Source organism: Neodiprion lecontei, chromosome 1 (genome assembly GCF_021901455.1).
Source record: "Neodiprion lecontei isolate iyNeoLeco1 chromosome 1, iyNeoLeco1.1, whole genome shotgun sequence".
NCBI lineage: Eukaryota > Metazoa > Arthropoda > Insecta > Hymenoptera > Diprionidae > Neodiprion > Neodiprion lecontei.
Window position 1 is genome coordinate 41,205,929 of NC_060260.1, and position 19,654 is coordinate 41,225,582.

Sequence of the window (19,654 nt, forward strand, 5' to 3'; positions counted from 1 at the left end):
TAAGGTATTTTTATTATTTTTCAAACAAAGTATTTCTCGTGAATCATTACTTAATATTCCAGAAACTGTCAACGAAACGTCGCTGATTTAAATTCTGTTTATGTATTTTCAACATTTCGATTGATTTCAAGTCAACTGAAATGTTTTTCCGGAAATCGATGTATTTTCCAAATTAACAATGCTGTTTGAAGATACAATTAGCAGTTTTTCAATCAGTATGCTTATGGAATTTTATTTCCTGTTGCAATTATCCGTGTAAATAAAACATACTTGGAAGGAAAACGAATTCATGCATCATTGGATACAGAATCCAGGGCCATTCGGCGGCTGCGCGGGTATGCCGCGTCTATTCATACGACACGCGTGCTCTTCGAGGCGTTGAGCAGCATAAATCACAGAAGGGTTTCGTTCGTGGCTCCACAGTCTCTCGGCCGCAGCACTTGCTCTTGGCCATATTCTTGGATGGACGTTCGTACTAGAATAAAAATTATGTACAATCAATCGTGTTTCACGTTCGGAATCTGATCAAGATCCGTATCCGTATCCGTATCGTTATTCGATGGACGGGGCACTAATACTAATTCTTTGCGTTATATTTATTTTGAGTACCTGTCGACAACTTCTCCCCACATGCAGGCTTCGCCTCCCAACACCAACTCTCGCTGTTGAACGGTACTTGGAAATGCAAGAGGATCACAAGCGTAAAATTTGCGCCAATCCCCACCATTCTGAAGATGGTCGAGGTACCAGCATGCTGATAGCAAAACATGAAATCCTGCCTTCGTTACAGCCGCTAGTTTGCTCTTTTGATTTCCCGTCCATACATGGACCACCGTTTCCGGTGAAAGATGAACACCGTTATCGAAAACCTTAAACATTCACAAAGGGTCTGCTGTAGTACGTCAAAGGTGACATCTTACGTATTCAAATTATATAATTATTTAAAATTAGAGTGATTACAGTAATTGTATCACTGGCGACAACGTATTTAACCCAAGAATGGTACACTTCCGCAACTGATCACTGTGTGGTAACAGTGCACCTGGTTGCAAACAGTGTTTGCCACCCCGCGAACTTGGAGCAACTGTGGTTTCGTCTGCACTCAAGATTTCTTCATGAATCCAACACAGAATTGTACGTTGAACGATTCGAAATGTGGGGAAGTAGCATAAAGTCGAATTTTGCTACAATTATTTATAGATAAATCGTAGTCGGTAGAGCTTGGTGGCCAAGAGGACGATGGAATTGACGAGCTGGGCATGCCACAACCAGTGTACCGTTCTAGGGTTAAAATGCCAAAAACATCTCAATAGTACAAATTGCAGATTAATATTCAAACCGTTTCGTATACTGCATTACCCTAAAGTGTCATTTGCATCGAACAATTATTTCTATAGTGAATAGTTTTTCACACTTTTAGTGTACCTATAAATCTGAGGTCAATTGTTTTTTGACAATACAACATTCTTGTCTAATATTATTGCAATACACTCAGAATCCCTATAGAGTTGAGTTTACTCTGGTCGGCGTGGTCGCCTTGTTCGAAAAATCCTATAGTTAAATATCAGTAGATACTCGAACATAAATATATTTGTCACTCTGTAACATACCTCCTGCCAAACAATAGAGGTCATATTGAGATCCCGAGTGATATTCAGAAGATTCTGAATGTACTCTGCCTCTAGTTGTTCATAGCTATCGTTCATGTGATGCTCGTGCATGTACTGACGAATGCGTGGATTACTGGCCCAGCAATCAAACGGCACTTCGTCGCCACCAAGGTGAATGTACCGTTCGGGAAAGGTGACGCCGATCTCGGCAAATAATTCACGAATGAATGGATAGAGTTTAGACTCCGTTGGGTCAAGTGGACCCAAGGTGCCATCCGGAGCTCCTGTGCTATCTGAACATTGAAACCCCGCATTTACCTTACATGTATTATTTAAGGAATCAATGTAAATGATACGCATGGCAGTATGCGCTGTAGAGATAAACATTTCTTTGTAAAATTTTTAATCGCCAGGAAATTGATACTGCCGTAGGGTTGTTTACTACTTGTGAACAATAATTGGAAAGTTTGATTGGACAGAAACATTTTTGAACACGGAGATTTTACTTCATTTGAAAGGAAAAATGTAAAAATGGAAACTGCATTAAGATACTTATCGAATAATATAACAAGAGTAAAGCAGCACCAACCGTTGTAGCATGGTGTGAGTAGGTCAGGGTGAGATTCTCCCCAAGACCTGGTATGACCTGGTGTGTCGAATTCGGGTATGACACGGATACCCCGGTACCTCGCATATTCAATAATCTTCTGTACGTTTTCCCGCGTATATGTTAGCGTGGGATGGAAGGCACCCTTGGCGGAGAGCTCTGGAAATCGGGTACTCTGATACGGGAAACTTTGGTCATCAGTAATATGCCAATGAAATACGTTCATCTTGTTGTATGACATTGCATCCAGGGTTCGCAGTATGTCGGATATTGGAAGATAGTGACGTGAAGTATCCAGAAGGAGACCACGATGTTGTAATAGTGGCTTGTCAATGATGGTCTGACACTTCAATGCAAGCTGTAAGTTAATTATTCGTTGAAAACCTCTACAAGATATTAACCATCAGTCTCGTTCGCCTTCAAACAAGAACAGAATTTTTTTTTTGCAAGTCGAGTTACGGATTAAATTATAAGAATGTTAAGAAAAAATAACTCTAATACTAATATACATAATACGTTACGTATTATAGCGTTCTATTATTGTTTTTTATTATTCTTACATTCGGCCCGTCCCCGGAACGTGATAGGAGGTGGGTAAACGTTTCAAGACCTCGAAGAATGCCCCATATACTCTTGGCCATGAGGCTTCCTGCTTCTGTTGTATTGCGTACATCCAAGACATCTGTTTGAGGCAAAATAATTTGTTGGGTCATATTTTTAGCGTGTGTTGAGACAGAAATTGACAGATGAAATAAAACGATTACCTACACCGGTAGATGGAGGAGAGGTAGACGTGATATGAAAGTACATGAACCATGATTAATACAAAAGTGAAGTCGAAACACGTTTCAAAAAATCACTTCGTGTCGATTTTGCCAACCTATCAGTATAGGGTCGTCCCTTTTACCAATAGTCTTCAATTGTAAAAAAAGCAACATCATTTTTAGTGAATAGAAACTCGTATTGCTTCTCAATATCGTCGAAAAATTATTTTTACACGAAATGTGTTGTTTTTTTTTTCTGAATCTATCTATCGACTATGTAACGTCTATCGTTGAGTGTTCAGAATTTCCAAATCAAAGAAGTTCTTTGCCAATCTTTTTTTTTTTAGTTCTTGGCAATACTGTGATAGTGTTGTTACATACGCTGCAAAAGCGAAACAAGATATCGAGGGGTCTAATAACAGAGTTATCACAGTACAATTCCTCGAAATTTAGTTCGGATACATGCAGGGCATTGAAAAATATTTACACGCCTAATCATCCCGTCTTGTGGTTGATAGAAATATTTTCGTTCGTTCATGAATAGCATCACCACATTCAAATTCAGTCCGATACACGATCATAATCGGGCCAGAAAAATACATAATACAAGATATTTATATTGAAAATATCTATGCATAGAAAAATAGAATAAATTATAATTGATCCGATTATTGCTAGATGAACCTAATTCGGTTTGCGAATTCTCAAGAATATGCAAATTGAAGTACATTCGTATATCTATGTATAAATTATCACGGTTGTCAGCACAAGCAGAAGTTCGGGTGCTTTTCATCTAATGACATAACTCAACAAAAAGAATATGACTGGTGTCGTTGATCACACACATAACCAATGGTACCATTTTGTGTAGTAGCGTGTTGGTCTGTTTCACCTTTGTAGAAAGCACCATTGCAAGTATACCTTATGATCAAAAAGTTTTCACCGCATTGTCAGAAGTCAGGCTGAAATTATACGCCGTCAGAAGAAAAATCGTCTTACAGGATTCGTTCATGTTCAGATGAGGCATATCCTCGCACGGGTTTATTAGACGGACGTTCAAGGAGGCAAGGTTTCCGGCAAAAGAAGAGTACTGCCTTGCGTGTGCCCGTGGTGCCGATCGGAGTTCCCTGGAAGCCACACTAGCTTCCAAAGTTACGATGGCTGTGTAACGTTGAACCGCGTCTTCGAGAATATCACAAGTCTCTCCAGTTATCTACAAGAGACCAGTGAGCAAGTAAATAAAATTAATTGTTACGGCTTACGATTAGAAGGAGCTTCGAAATCCGGTACAATTACACTGAATCTCTGCCAAAACATACGATGACATTTAGTACTGTAAGTTGAAGTTTAATTATGACGCGGATCGTGTACACCAGCTATAAAGTACGTTGGTGCATGTGTAGCTAAAACTCCGAGGTATCTGATGAATCGATGCGATTGCGGAAAAAAAGCATATCGGATCTCTCTGCCCTGAGATTGTGCTGTGTCTCCTCAAGGAAAACGACCCAATATAATATAATTTTTTCGATGATGTAGGGTATTTCTTAAGTTACCAACTCACCAGGATCTGGAATACCGATGGCCGAAGAATGAGGAATCCGTCGTGTTTTGTGGTTTGATAAGGTTGAGGCCATGGCTCACCTCGAGTAGCGGTCACCAATGGTCCGGGATTAACACGATATGGGTTTGAAATTACCACCGACGTGGATACGCACAAGATTCCCAGTAATGTCCAAAACATCATTATTTATCTTTAGGGTTATTTTCCAGATGACCTCTAAACCAAACGATCAGTACACATGTATTGAGCTCCAAGCGTTAATGCATCCGAAGCAAGGAATGCTAACACGAAGAACTTTCTACGTAAATGAAACAATAAGGCTCGTTAATTTGTCCTTCGATCGAATATGCTGAAAAAAAAGAACACTGTAGGATAAATAGAAATGATATGAAGATATTAATATACATACAAAAGAAAGAAAACACTCTATTCGAAAATTACACGTTGGTCCTAACAATAAGTGTAAAATTGGTTACGTATTCCAAGAATAAAGTATAATGCTAAATTAATTCTTGGTATCCAGAGTCCTGGAACGTCGTATGTCATTGCATAGGTCAGTATATACAGAAACCTCCAATTTTGACAAATATACGCGTTACTTACTGCACGATACTTCATAGTATTTCTTCAACTCTGTAACCTATCGAAAAAGAAGTAAAACTGATCGATTTGAGTATGATTGGTTCGTCACGTATGGCTGTGCATTTAATGCGCGAATTACATGAATAATTGTAGTCGTAATTCTATGTCTCTCACACACGACGAATGTTATACCTAGCACCAATCATTTGCGTTATGGAGTAGCAGTGATAGTGACAGACAGTGCTTGTGGTTTGGCCATATTTAAATGACTGCCCAACACTTATACGACAAAAACTAATGAATTCCAAAACTTCAGACGTATCAATGGTACATTACTTACCTATAGATTTTAATTACGGCCAAGCTATCTAATACCGTTCAGTGTTCTTATTCCAGTTCAATTACAGTCTGGTTTTAAATTAATTTGTTGGTTGTAACAATTAGTAGGTACTGATTACATTTGGTCATTTACTTGAATAACAAGTTTTGTAAACGATTGAATTAAAATACTTGACTTACTCGACCGACGAGTGTTACGTACAAAATACATTACGAGGTTATCGGACCTTTTGTCGGGCCAAGCAGCGGCGACTGACTGGCGACGTCACAAACGACTCGGCAACTTGAATATTTTATAGCGTATGAACGGCTATAGTGCACGGCGCCCAACAAGCATCGGGGTTATATTTAATGCCACTGACTTATCTTTAGTGCTACATGATTGTCAACTTTCGAAGTTATTTTCCACATATATAATCGGTGATTGGTAGGCTGATCATTTCCCTGCCTTCTGCGACGATTTCAATAAATAATCAGATAAAACTATGTAGTTGAAAGTGTATAATATAATTTTGGAAGTGAAAGTGTATGTTTCCATATTTTTTATCAATTATCATAAGGAGGGGTCACGTCCTCGAACTTACATGGTTGATCCATCGATGTGTAGTAATTCAAAAACAAACGTTTTCATACAATTTCAGATCTCAAACTGAAGGCCGTAAACCTTAGAAGAACTTGTTCGAGTATCACTTCAGAAATCAATCAGAGCCCTCATACATTTTTGCTCGTACAACAACGCCATAATAATAGCTTCATTGAATAATGTAAGCAAATTCCGTACCTCACAAAAATACTTCAGAATGTGCCAAAATAAAGTACACTATACAATTTAATAATTTTACATTGTGCAGCCACACGATGGGTTTTGTGATGGTCAATGGTATTAAATGCGTAATTGCCCTGTCATGTACGACAAGAGTTGGAATACGATGTATATCGTTGTCCTGCAACTCATAGACATTTATACTCTGCAATTTGAGCTTACACTTGACCTAGTAATCTCACATGGGTATATTATAGGTATAAGACACAGTAGCGCGGATAGATGTAATTTTATTAAATGTATCGTCAAAATATTATGTCACCAACATGTAAGTATACTGACAGTCGCAAGACGTGATTCGAGATGCGAATACATGCTATGCCATAACGTGAAACTGCCAGACATTCCAGCTTTCTATTTGACGCGAACCAGTCCCAACTGGTACGTAGTACATGAATTTATAATGAATGATTATATTGACGACAGGATGCTCTTGTGCAGAATATTTTCTCAGAGATGATAAGTTAGGCACACCCTCGTTGTTTTACTTAGGAAGGAGTACTGATATCATGATAACATATGTTAAAAGCACGGCAATGAAAGACAATCGGTTCAGTAAAGTGGCGAAATGATGCCACGCGTTGAAACTCTCTGGATTAATTCGAGACGATGTAGCACTCGATTGGATCAACCCAACATTGTCGTCTGTAGTTCCCAGTGTCGTAGAGTTTTTTGGGTCCAAAGTTGCGAGCAGAATGAACTGGCCAGCCTTTCTTTCCAATATAAAGGAAGTTATCGATGTAAGACAAACCGGCGCGGGTATCGATATTTGTTTCAGCTGTCGGAGCAGTGCGGTTAAGAAAAGCACCACGCTGGCAATGACCAAGGAATTTTGATGGAAGACCACTGAAAATTATCGTTACCATACTGTTAATACATGTCACCTAATTCCCCGACCATTGGTCGGTACGAACAATTATCTGGAAATAATTGTACATAGTATGTCTTACATATCGAGGGTAAAGTGTCACCGTTGAAAGGAACCTGCCAGTTAACATCGATGATGCAGAGTAAATGACAGATCAAATTGAGGGCAGCCAGTACCATTCGTTCACTGGTCATTGGATTTAGCCACAGTACCATCATGGTCAAGACGATTAGTACTAGAATAGTAGATACGCCGAGCGTAAGTTTTTGAAACAAAAGTATAGTTTACAATTTTTTTTTTTTTTTGTACTGTTCGGAGTACAAAAACGTAGACTTTCAAGTACGTGGACGTAAAGATCCTCTTTTTGTACCGTCGCGAAAGAGACTACTATAAGTACGGAACACAGGCGTAAAAGATCCGCAAGCCACGCTTGCGTTGCATAAATACATTTTTCCAACCAATTGCGTAATGTGAGATTTTTGTATCCTCATTTCCGTGCGTAAAGTGCTACCTTCTGGGCATACCGTGTGCAACGTGAATATCTACTTCGAAACGCTGTATCGAAATGACCTCACTTTATGCACGGTATGCCAGAAAGAAGCGTTTTACGCACGGGAATCGCGATCTAAAAAAAAGTTTACTTCACGCGTGCTGTTATAGAAAATAACGTTCGACACGCGTGAGATTTTAAGTTCTTATGAACTTGCATCGAAACTTGCTAAGAAGTGTGTACTGCACGCATGCATAATCGCTCACCAATTGCAGGAGCAAGGATGGTAGTCTGCATGAAAGTTGAATGCCGTTCAACAACGACATTAAAAACCAATCTGGGGAATGTGTAATTCATTGCCTCAAACCTTTCAACTTTTTTCTGAGCGCTTATTGACAATAGTTTCCATTGTGGATTAGGGGTAAAATCGGGCATTTGAATCACCTAGAAATTAAGTGAATTTATGGAGAGCCCGTTGTTGTTTAGATTACGGATACTTCACTATCTTAAACATATAAATGTAACAGGTATGTAGTTGCAAACTTGGTGACTTAATATCACGGAATTGAGGTGGCAGGTTTCATTTCAGGCTCATACTATCTGTTAATGATTTGTCTAATTGTTACCTGGTGGTAAACGAGAAATGAATGGAATTGAAATTGTGCTACGTTACCCCGCGATGGATAAAGCTATAATCTATCTCTTCCCCTGTGTGAGACCAGGAGCCAAGATAAAGGGTACAGTTATGACTGTCAAAGGGCCAGTGCTGATAATTTGCTATGCAGTGTGACGTGTATTTCAGTGCCGGGACACAAGCTACACGTCCACTGCTATGTAGTACACAATCAGTTTTTGGTATCCCATACTGTTCACGGTCTAAGTTCCCGCTGCGAGTAACAGAAACATTTAAATCTTCATTAACCGATCTATTTTGGAATTCTAAATTATAACACAAGTTGAAAAGTACGAATTCAATTAATCGAAACCTAATTTTTAACAGTGTCTTACGAGTTGTAAACATATAAATGAGGTATCCAAAGTTCGTCACTGGACACCTGAAGTGAGTTGAGATTGCCAAATTTTGATATATTCCAACTGAGATGCTCGTCCGTCCAAATCTGAAAGTTAGATCCAAATTTTTAATTTACCGTTGTCTGTAAAATTGACATGACTCCAACTTTCAACGTTTCAAAAGTCATGTCTCGAGCTATTTAATATTTTCATTTAGTTTGACACTCAGAACGATCTGAAATAAGTTATTTAATTTACTATTCTTAATTTAATTTAACATTAATTTACATTTTAACTAGTGGTTATTGGTATACTACTTCGAAGTATGTAAGTAATTTACGCGCTGGTTTTTATAAGAATGAACACCCTGTTTCAGAATACGTATAAATGTGCCTATCATAAAGAACTTCTACGTATAAATGTGCCTATCATAAAGAACTTCTTCGACAACGTACCAATGCCATCCAAGCGTGGAGTACGAGGGTATTTGCATGATCGTCCTACAACAGTCAAAATTATAACAGCTATTTAGAGTGCGTCAGTGTGAAACTGTACATCAGGTTTAACGTACAGTGTCGTTCATCACAAGACGTGTAAAAGACCCTTATCGCTGACAAGGAACACCAATTTGGTACCCCCTTCGAATTGCAGCAATTTATGTATGTTGTAGAACGTTGTACAATAAAAAACACGTACTTTTTTTAATGGTAGGAAAACGGTTTGAAGATGTTGGACGTGACCCCCAAAAATGGGCACCCAACGGGGCGATTTCTTGATGCGCTTAATGGATTTGCATGAAACCACGTAAGCCAACAGGTGTCTTTCAGTTTTCAATGCTCTACAGCATACATGAGTTGAAACGACATCGGAGAGCGATACCAAACTAATGTTCCTTATAAGTTTAACAATGTCCGTATTTATGCAACGGGTTTGTTACCCTCAAATCCCAGCCCGCCATTTCATCTGTGCTGATATCCGATCAAACTGATTTAGTGAGCTCTTGCTTTATACTCTCATGGTCTCGCCATACCTGCCTTTTGATGAATTACCTGTACACTTCGCAGATCGGGATATTAAAATTAATCAATTAATTAAACCATACAAATCATGCATCCATGTAGTGTAGGATACGTCTGTGGAGGCGTCAACAGCTTCTGTGCAGTATTTGACAGACAAAATTAGCCGGAGTGCTGAATTTGGAAAGAAACCAGAAAATTTTCCCGCGAATCCAATACCTGCATGCATGATCAATGAATTCCTTAATCCCTCTAGTTATAACGGTCCCGCATAGTTCAAAGTATTTTGAATGATGTGAGAAAATACCATTGCTATAATTAGAATGATTATTTATCAAACGTTATATGTGCAAGAGAGAACGGAGCTAAATAGCCATACTGAAAAAAAATCAAGACAAAATATAATTTCTAGGTCATTTTATATATTTGTTAATTTTTCGAATACACACCGTAGCTTGAATTCGGTTATATTCAATGAAAAAAAGTCAATCAATGCTGGGTAAAACGAACCGTTTTAAGATTAGTAAAAACAAGTTGTAGAAACAGGTACTTCTCACCAGTTTACAATCCTATTTAATTTTTCAAGCACATCATTCGAATCTAAGGTCCGACAGATTACAAATTTTTTCGACCTAACCGCTTCGAAAATCGTTGCGAAAGCTTGTTGAGATAGACGCCCAGACTGACAAAAAGACCGACTTTTCTATGAAAACCTGTTTCCCGGATACCAAAAGCCCGAAAACTTGAAGATTCGTTGAAATTAAAAAGGTCATTTTTCAGTTAAACTAATACTTTTCTTGTAACACCACAAGCGGTGAAAAGTGAAAACTGTAAAAGCAAAACTCGGATTGCAAAACGAACGCGAAAATCATCAAAACCAACGCCACGTGTTAATCAGTCCAACGCAGACGATGCGTCATGTATTTATTCTAGAGAATTGTACTCAGAATCAACTGAATTTCAGATTCAATTTTCCAATGCCGAATATTGAGCATATGATTCTTGTGCGAGTGTAAGTAATCGAGTATTAAGTTATGAACTTATTGAGTTGAAAAATTATTGACGTTAATTTGAGATAATGTTATAAGTTAGATTACAATCCTCAATATACCCTATTTACACTATCAATTATCAATTTTTCATTTTTTTTGAAAGGGTTTACGGAGTCCCATGCTTATTTCCAAAGAATAAAAGAGGAGTTCACTTAGCCCCGTTCTCTTCTAAAGATGATCTGTATTCTCAAACTCTAGAATATCTTACGAATTCGATGAACTTTGGGATGAGTTCCAAGTACACCTTCGTAGCATTATCTTGTTGAAGGGATGGACGGACGTAATTATCGTAGTCGCAAAATAAATGTTTTCTTAGTTGTAAAGTCATCGAACGATTCTTCACTCGATCCTCGGGACACTGCGAGTATTTGTCAACTATATCACAAGTTTGAATTAAAGTCATGGATCGAGGTAGTAAGGAGAGATTTTCGAATGTGATGATTCAATAAATTGTTTTCAGGCGCGATAACAAAATCAGTAAAATCAGAGTTCGAATTGATTCTCAACACTCACCTGAGAATTGTATTGTATTATTAATTGCTAACAAGATGAACCCCAACACCAGCAACCTCGTCATGGCTCGAGAGTCGGCCAACACAACGTGGATTGAAGGCGTAACAAGAGTTTAATAAATCTGACGATGAGCCACAGAGAAGTGTGAAATGGGTACATGTATCACGCCCATGAAATTTGACACTGATTGTGAATAACGCCCCCATAGGCAGGTCGAGCTTATCAAGGGCCGATTTCATTCAATGATACCTTGGTCGGGAAACGTAGTTTCACTTGAATGTAAATGTACTAGATCACGATCGTTAGTACAGAGATCTCATTGCCGCACTAGTGTTGGGGATAAATGTGTCAGTTAATTTATCGCCAAGAGCAGGTTCCGTACACCAGATTCCCTCCGCGCACGACGTATGCAAGATTCTGACTATATAACCCATGATCAGTTAAGCTTTTCCAATTTTCACTGTGGTAAAAAATCAAATTATCCCAGCACTAACGTCACTCTACAGACGTGATGTACAAGAAGTAGGATTCGTTCCATGGACTTGTTCTTGGGATTCGTTATAAGCATATATTACGTTATAGAGTCCGACTTGGACCTTTTTTTCTGCAGGATTGAGATAAATTACCGATATACGTCACAATGTAATATCTTGACAAAAGATTTTTAATCTTGATCGAATTAAAGGATTTCGAAATTGATCGAACAATAAATTCTCGAATGATTGCTCTCGAACTTCGATATCTCGACTTTCGAGGAAGCCAATCAGCTTTGAGTACATAATCGGAGTTTCAGTGAGAGATATATTTTAAACAAAGACCTTAGTTCGTATGAAGGATTTCTGAAATCCGGGAACCTGTCCTATATTGCAACGAGTGATTTTTTTATAACATTACGATTACCTAAATGTTTAGATTGCTTAAAACTTACGAAACCTGAAATTAACATTCATTTCCAATACCAATCGCTTTTCTTATGAGACAATAATCTGTCATTACTCATTCATATTATACTGACGCTATAGCGATGATCCGTAACGACAGCAACGTAACACTATAAGTTTGACGTATGCGTTGCACGTTAGCATTTTGTGTACCTACATACATACCTACTGTGTATGACGATACCTCAGAGCGCTAAGATATATGAAGAACGATCCTAATGTGCAAGAAACGGCCGAAACTTTGCAGAAAGATCCTTCTACACTAGCGACGCTAAAGTTGCTAGTGTCAGGTTTTTTGAAATTTAAGCATCCGAAAGTGGGAGAATGCCGGGGACAGAGCATAGACTTATAGAGATAGACTGCGGCGTCTGTGCACCGAGCTGAAGCTCTAATTAAAAAGATGAAGCACCAGCGGGAGTCCGACCTCTCTGTTGTACGGTTGAAAGAGTGGGGAGTAGCCGCCAGGCGGGGAAAGCAATAAGGCAAGCGGGGAATACAAGCTAGGTATTTCCCCCGCCAAGTTACCTCTTAGAGTGAGCGGTCGGGCTCCCGCTGTTGCTTTCTCTTTCTAATCAGGGCTACAGCTCGGCAAGGATACTAAACTACAGATATGTATTTTTGACAGCTCGGTACACGGACCGCCCGGTCCATTTCTAATATATCTATATTATATATAATAACAAGCTCTGAGAAAGCGGGGGAATGCTGTAATACAATGACGAACAGACGTCATCAACCCAACATTAACGTCACCAGCGCCACCCTAGTGGACATTGTAAGAAAATGTTCATTCTCCTCTTTTCTGGCCGCAAAGAAGGCCAAAACGCCTATGCCGATCGTTTTCCTTATATCTAGTCCGCGTGCAAAATGTATTCGAAAATGTCCTCATGACGTCAGAGCCTGGTTGTCGGCGCCATTTTCTCACCGCATAACCTAAGTCTTTAATTCTAATGGAGTCAAATCGTGATTATTGAGGTTTCAAATTATTCATGTCAGATAAATTAATGAAAGGTAATCAATAATATACCTGTTTTACCATTCACATGCCAAAAAACACGGATACCGGTCAGCTGTCAGCCTAGTTGCATTAGTTTGATTTTTTTCCACCATATGACGCGTCACGGTTGCAAGTGACAATCCCAATACAAACCTAGTTTTGGTTACAGGATGCGATGCGTGCAAGATTCGTACGGCCCTGGGGCCTGAATTGCGGCATGGAATTCGGACAGCAAATAGACAGTCCTGACAAGAGACAGGCAACCGCCAGCGCCAGCCGGACGTTAGAGAAAATGGTGTTGTGTTGCGATGTGCCCGTTTGTTGACGATAAATTTCGGCTATTGTGTAGATGTTTCTTGGTAAGTGGTTATATCATCGCTGATAGGCGCGTTTTTGTACGCGACACGAATTTTCCGAGCACTCGAGCGCACGGTGGTTAAGATATCGTGTAATATGTGAGTTGTTACTCTTAGCTCCGAGTCGCCATACTCCGGTCTGAAACTTCACTCGCCTTTTAGTTCTACCACCGATTTACCGATTCTCCTCTCACAGAGCTCACGCCCAGCTTACGATCTGTCCATCAATTGCCACGTGAATGAATTCCTTCGAATTTCACGTGCCGAAAGTTAGGCAGTAGATATCACAGCCGCGATGAAACATTCGTTATCGAAGATACCTAACCTTTCTATTATCTCTGAACTCTGATATTATTTCGTTTTTATTAGCCTTCTAAACTGAGAATACACGCCTGTTATTAAATCTAGTAATCAAGCTCGACGCACGCCCAACACCCGCCCTTGGCATATCATCGAATGTATTTAAATTCTTCATTTTCCTTCCAACTCCAAACTCGTCCATAAGAAAAGTGTTAACTTCAAGTTTCCAGGAAGTGACACCCATTCCCGCTATCCCCACTTATATTCTGACGATTCAAGATCTGTCAGCATACTTCGGGGGTGGGCAGAGGGGGGACATCACCTAGCCTTGCCTCGCCCTTATCAGCCGTAACCAATTTCGCTGGTTTGCTAAAAATTACTTTATGCTTATGTGATTTTGCACAAACATTGTTACAAAGCAGTTAAATATTCTGATGATATGTCAATCGTCCGGTTAATCGACGAGCTTCCCAATTTTGACACAAGTTCAACAATAATCATTGTAAATGTTGACCGATTTCGTTACACAGTAAGTTCTATATGCTTTCAAAGTCTGTTAGTCTGTCGACGTCCCATTATAAGTGCTACATACAATCTCATTGGCTAATTGTGAAGAACGATGGACAGTAGAGAATGCCTGATTTGTTCAATTTCTGGTATGCCGTTTGTAACAGATGTACGTTACTTGATGTTAGGTTGAAATACATGAATTCACCATAAAAAATTCGTGGCAACGACGCAATGAGTCAAGTAGAATGTTTAAGAGTGTCGTATAATGTGTCTCATTTTTAAAACACTGTCATTCCAACGATTAGAATTACCTATTTAATTAATGCAATTAGGGTCGATGTAGGGGATAATTCAGATGTTTCCTGCTAGCAGTAGTCAGGTTTCCAAGTAGAAACATGTTTCAAACATTGATAACGTGTTCTTGATTGAGTAGAATTAAAAAATTTTGTTGAAGAAGATTATTTGTAGTACAAAATTAATTGCTTTTGATATCCTAGCTTAGTTAACAGATTTCCGACATTGGTTCTTATTTTTTTCCATGGTAAATTTCCATGTAACCAACTGTAAAGTTTAAATCACTTACGAAATAACAAGTGTTTTTGAAGCACAGCCAAGGCTACTCTGAATTTTACAATCCAGCTTGACTTGTTAATAACAGCTAATTATGGAATACTGTAATATTTTAACTTCGTATTGTTATTACTTTCATAATTTTCCGCAAAATTTCAATATCTTTCATTCATATTTAGGTGCAGAACATATAGCGAGTGAGCCGCCAAGATGGGCAAGCTCCTGTCGAAGATTTTCGGCAACAAAGAGATGCGCATTCTAATGCTGGGGCTGGACGCTGCTGGGAAAACCAGTATCCTTTCACTTCAATGATTGTTAAATATTCCAAAACAAAGTTCTTGGGATAGTGTTGCCAAACTAAAAAGAACCAAAAATACATGCAACACAAGATCTTGTCTTCCTTGAGTATTGTATTAATCTGTCTGTTTCTAAGCATTTTCATATAATCCTTACCTCATACATCAGCTATACTCTATAAACTCAAACTAGGTCAATCTGTGACAACGATACCCACCGTAGGATTCAATGTAGAAACTGTCACGTATAAAAATGTTAAATTTAACGTTTGGGTAAGCACAAGTATGAGTTACACACATTGGACTCTTTTTTATGTGTAGTACCTAATTTAAAGTGTTGTACTTTTAGTGGCTGTACAGTGCATATGACTAAAACAAACAATTTAGGGATTAGATACAAGTTTCTGAAACATTTTTTCTGTGACCTGATATTAAATATATATGATTTTTATAAGTACAGTCATTAGATACTTGTTGACGCATAAGTACTTCTTGCATTAAACAAACCGTTCACTAATTTTTTTTTTGGTACGTTCAGGATGTAGGGGGGCAAGATAAAATAAGACCACTGTGGCGCCACTACTATACAGGAACGCAAGGACTTATATTTGTGGTCGATTGCGCAGACAGGGATCGAATAGACGAAGCACGACAAGAACTACATCGCATAATAAATGATCGAGAGATGCACGATGCTATTATTCTAATTTTTGCCAACAAACAAGATCTTCCTGATGGTAAGTACTTATTATAATTATTTAGAGCATTATCAACAGCGAAATTTTCGGTTGTTGATATTTTTTGTAGAGTTATTTTGCATCCGTCATTCCTTGATACAAATTTTGAAAGCGTAGGGGCCAAGTGACGAGCGATTTTCATGCAATTATTGAACCTTGATAATTTGATGGTATATCATGAAAACGGAAATACTTCCTTTAGCAATGAAGCCACACGAGATCCAGGAAAAACTTGGGCTGACCAGGATACGTGATAGAAACTGGTATGTCCAGCCTTCGTGCGCAACAACCGGCGATGGCCTGTTTGAGGGGCTTACGTGGCTCACTAGTAATCATAAGTTATGAACAAATAGTTTAACGCGCCCCTTTGATCCAACACCGGGCCGCCACACACGCTCCTGATCATATTGTATCCGACCAAGTTACCAACTTTACAAATACTTGACGAACAGTTCAATTTTCTACATCTCTTTTATTTTAGAGCTTATAAATAATTGAAATCACAAAATTACGAGCGTTCCTATGTCATTTTTAATTTCAACTCTGACACTGACTACATGTTGCCGGCTGGTAGCTCAAGTACTTCAAGAAAAGCTCAGTTGTACAAATTCCAAATAATAATAAGTGATCACATCTTTACTTGATAGGTATTATTCTTCTCAGAATACTGTCACACTATGATCTGATAGGAAAATTAGTTCACGATTGACAAATATTTTCCATACAAGTTATATCAATCGCATGCATATTTTCTGATCCGCAACGACGGCAAGAAATTTTCTTTTCACTTAGTCAACCTGCAGCCTCAGATAAATCCATTTCGGAAATTGAGCCGAATTGTCAAGTATTTATAATAAAGCCATCAGTCATCTCGAGATATCATCTCGATGAGCGTGTTGTTTTCCACTACCTTCTTTCTTTCCCCGTCAGATGTAAAAATTTGTTCACTTTCTAGTTTTTAAGGTCTACGTAATAAGATGTTGCAATTCAAGAGTAATAAATATGAAATAGTACCAAAAGAGTTTGTCAATGAAAAACATTCTATCCACAGTCATAAAAAAAAATTGAGTACTTGCTGTATTTTATAAATACAACACTGCAATTAGGCTCAAACCTTCACATAACGTAATGTATTCATTTAAAATTTTATGTTATTTTCTTTTATCACGGTGAAATCGTTATTTATAAAATGATATGTCGGTTAAGTGAATATAATTCCTCAACCAAAATGACCTTCTATATATTATTACTGTGGAATATGAAATTGAGAGGTAAATTGTTGAAAGAGACGATAACAATCAAAGGCGATCCTGGTCACACTTGCAACTGCAGAATATGAAAATTTAAATCAAGCCACGTATTTTGCTTTCTAATTGCAAGAGGCAATGATCCGTCAGGACTAAAGTTTTAGTATGGCTAGGGGAATCTGGTAAGAGGAAGTAACATGAAACCAGACAACACAAGTATTTAATACTAAATGGACGATAGAAAAATTGCGGTATTTGTAATTCCAATGTCATAATATTATTTTCAGAGAATCATATTCATTATTTTTACTGCACATACATTATATACTATGTATAAAAATATCTGTCGTTGGTAGTCTTATATAAGCGAAGAAAAATACTTTTGTACCAACTATCGACAAGCTTTCAGCTACAGCGATGTGCTTTCTTTAAAATTTCATCACGAGAGTACGTCCAGTCATTTGCCTAGATTCCTAATCTCATTCCAATTGCTGAAAGCTTGAGGAAAGTTTCAATTAAGAAATCAGTGAATAATATACGTTCCTCGTCGTGAGTCGTGCCACGTCAAGTTGACATATACCTTTATTACTTTGTCTAGTGATGTGTATCCGAAATAAAACTCACGTTTATTTAAAAATCCATGCTTACCAATACGTAACTTGTGCGACTACTGCCAAATGAAAGTCCAAAATATGAATTACGAATCTGTGCAACTGAGTGGAGAGAGCTTGGAATTTTTTATAGCTGCAAAATAACGAGGGCTATTCGAGCACCAATAATCTGTAATAATAATTGTATTTAGGTATCAGTAGCTATACTTGATTGGCTATTGGATCTGTTCACTCTTCTACTATTTTGGTGTGCTTCTAAAAGCAAACTTACATTATTGTCACACAAAGTTGACTGAATGAACGGTCTCCAAGGTATGCAATTTGCCAAAATCTTTCAAATTTTTGCATCCGTTGCCTTGACTGAGTAAGCTGAAATATTACGTAAATGTTTAAAGTTTTTACATAGAAATTTCAAATTTTACAATATTCCTTTCATGTATATGCATATCATCGAACAAAAGCAGAGTTTAGTGTGCAAATACGTGTAGTGAAATTTCAATTTTTCATTGTTATGTACTCTGACATGCTAGGGGCCATTTAGCTGTTAGGTGATCTTTTTCTCTAAGTTCGATTGAGTGCAGTTATTTCAGAATTGGATACATTGCTTATAACATTGTTATACATCTATACGTATTATATGGTACGCTCATGTAACAGTTACTGATTAGTACTAATTTTTAATAATAATAAAATTAGTCACATTTTATAAATGCAAAACTGTATAACTTACAAACAGAAGCGAAAAACAATTATCTGCATGTACATTACTACATCTTGTATAATAAAGATTGTTCGAATTCAACACTGTATTCGTAAATGATCGTATAATACACTCAAAACGTCGTAGGCCCCGTGTCTTGCGAATACAATAAAATTCCTACGATTTTTGATTATATTTTCAGCATGCCTTGGAACATATTCCAATCATTTTCCGCGTCTATCGAATAATTAATTTTAGCCTTTTCCGATGAGTAGCAGGTTCTACAAGAGCGAAGTGAAAACTGAGCGAAACTGAAGAGTAAGTCGTTAAGGTTGCCTACGATTAGGTGCTTGGGGTAGTTGCTTGAGTTGCTAGCGATTAGGCGACTTGAGCCGTTAACCGTAAGATTGTTTACCTGACGTGCGTGCAGCGACTTTAGACTGTGCGCAATAGTTTTCGCTCATTAAGTTACGATGATATAAGGTCTGAATAAATTCATTCTAGGATTTTTCAACATCCGTTAAAACTTGAATGTGAAAAAAATAACCGGAACATCGCGTGTTCAACAGTAGCTAAAATACAACAACTTTCTTTCGTTTTCCAATTTTAACTTCTCGTTCACCCTAATTCTTAGTGGCTTAAGAACACGCGCAATCGTGTTTCTTTTATAATAAATTAGTAACCATAACGTACCCATGAAAGAATGCATATTAACGGTATGAAATATGCGTGAATGGTATCGCCCTATCCGTGATCTTGACACATTCGTATCTCAACTGGGACAGTCATAGAGCCTAAAAAAACCTCAGCCCGAACAATACTGAAGTATAGACCCTTCGGATCAAGCTCTCGCCCACTACAAAATATTCTTGAGGTGTAAATTATTCAAATATCAGCATCACAAGTTGGAAATCCCAGAATTTATTTTTCATCGTAAGCTTATACTAACATATTATAATTATTTTGCATAGTACATTACACTTTATATAACCAAAAACAAGATGGGCACCACAAATATTTTAATGATTAGAAAACGAAATTATTACACTTGTCACAATGACAGTTTACTTCACTTTTGTGGCAGAATAACAATGCTGCTTGAACCAAATGAATCATCAATTTGAAATCCTTCATTTTGTTTGACGCGTTCTCC

The 19,654-nt window shown here is 37.9% G+C and overlaps 3 protein-coding genes across 8 annotated transcripts; 1 reads left to right on the forward strand and 2 right to left on the reverse strand.

Moving 5' to 3' along the window:
• Positions 1 to 204: 204 nt before the first annotated feature.
• On the reverse strand, positions 205 to 5,759 carry LOC107216657 (beta-hexosaminidase subunit alpha). 4 transcript variants are annotated; one of them, XM_046741167.1, is made up of 8 exons: positions 5,644 to 5,759; positions 4,543 to 4,891; positions 3,981 to 4,194; positions 2,778 to 2,899; positions 2,200 to 2,575; positions 1,611 to 1,903; positions 610 to 869; positions 205 to 475 (listed from the first exon to the last, which is right to left on the reverse strand). In XM_046741167.1, the coding sequence occupies exons 2-8, from the start codon at positions 4,723 to 4,725 to the stop codon at positions 295 to 297; spliced, it is 1,629 nt and encodes a 542-aa protein (XP_046597123.1). In that variant the 5' UTR covers positions 4,726 to 4,891; positions 5,644 to 5,759; the 3' UTR covers positions 205 to 294. The 4 variants fall into 4 exon arrangements, with proteins under 4 accessions (XP_046597123.1, XP_015509400.2, XP_046597130.1 ...); XM_015653914.2 differs by having other exon boundaries at positions 4,543 to 4,758; positions 5,465 to 5,746; XM_046741174.1 differs by having other exon boundaries at positions 4,543 to 4,758; positions 5,644 to 5,744.
• Positions 4,789 to 11,507, reverse strand: LOC107216646 (neuronal acetylcholine receptor subunit beta-3-like). The gene is made up of 9 exons (XM_015653898.2): positions 11,237 to 11,507; positions 10,932 to 11,098; positions 9,111 to 9,155; positions 8,653 to 8,762; positions 8,318 to 8,531; positions 7,911 to 8,088; positions 7,237 to 7,389; positions 6,449 to 7,132; positions 4,789 to 4,840 (listed from the first exon to the last, which is right to left on the reverse strand). Exons 1-8 carry the CDS (start codon positions 11,298 to 11,300, stop codon positions 6,771 to 6,773), a joined length of 1,293 nt encoding a protein of 430 aa, XP_015509384.1. The 5' UTR covers positions 11,301 to 11,507; the 3' UTR covers positions 4,789 to 4,840; positions 6,449 to 6,770.
• A 1,881-nt stretch (positions 11,508 to 13,388) lies between these two features.
• Positions 13,389 to 18,603, forward strand: LOC107216655 (ADP-ribosylation factor 6). Of its 3 annotated transcripts, none has more exons than XM_046741231.1 (5): positions 13,389 to 13,533; positions 15,090 to 15,202; positions 15,376 to 15,479; positions 15,745 to 15,943; positions 16,146 to 18,603. In XM_046741231.1, exons 2-5 carry the CDS (start codon positions 15,121 to 15,123, stop codon positions 16,286 to 16,288), a joined length of 528 nt encoding a protein of 175 aa, XP_046597187.1. In that variant the 5' UTR covers positions 13,389 to 13,533; positions 15,090 to 15,120; the 3' UTR covers positions 16,289 to 18,603. The 3 variants fall into 3 exon arrangements, with proteins under 3 accessions (XP_046597187.1, XP_046597202.1, XP_015509395.1); XM_046741246.1 differs by lacking the exon at positions 13,389 to 13,533 and adding an exon at positions 13,608 to 13,629; XM_015653909.2 differs by lacking the exon at positions 13,389 to 13,533 and adding an exon at positions 13,694 to 14,359.
• Positions 18,604 to 19,654: the final 1,051 nt, after the last annotated feature.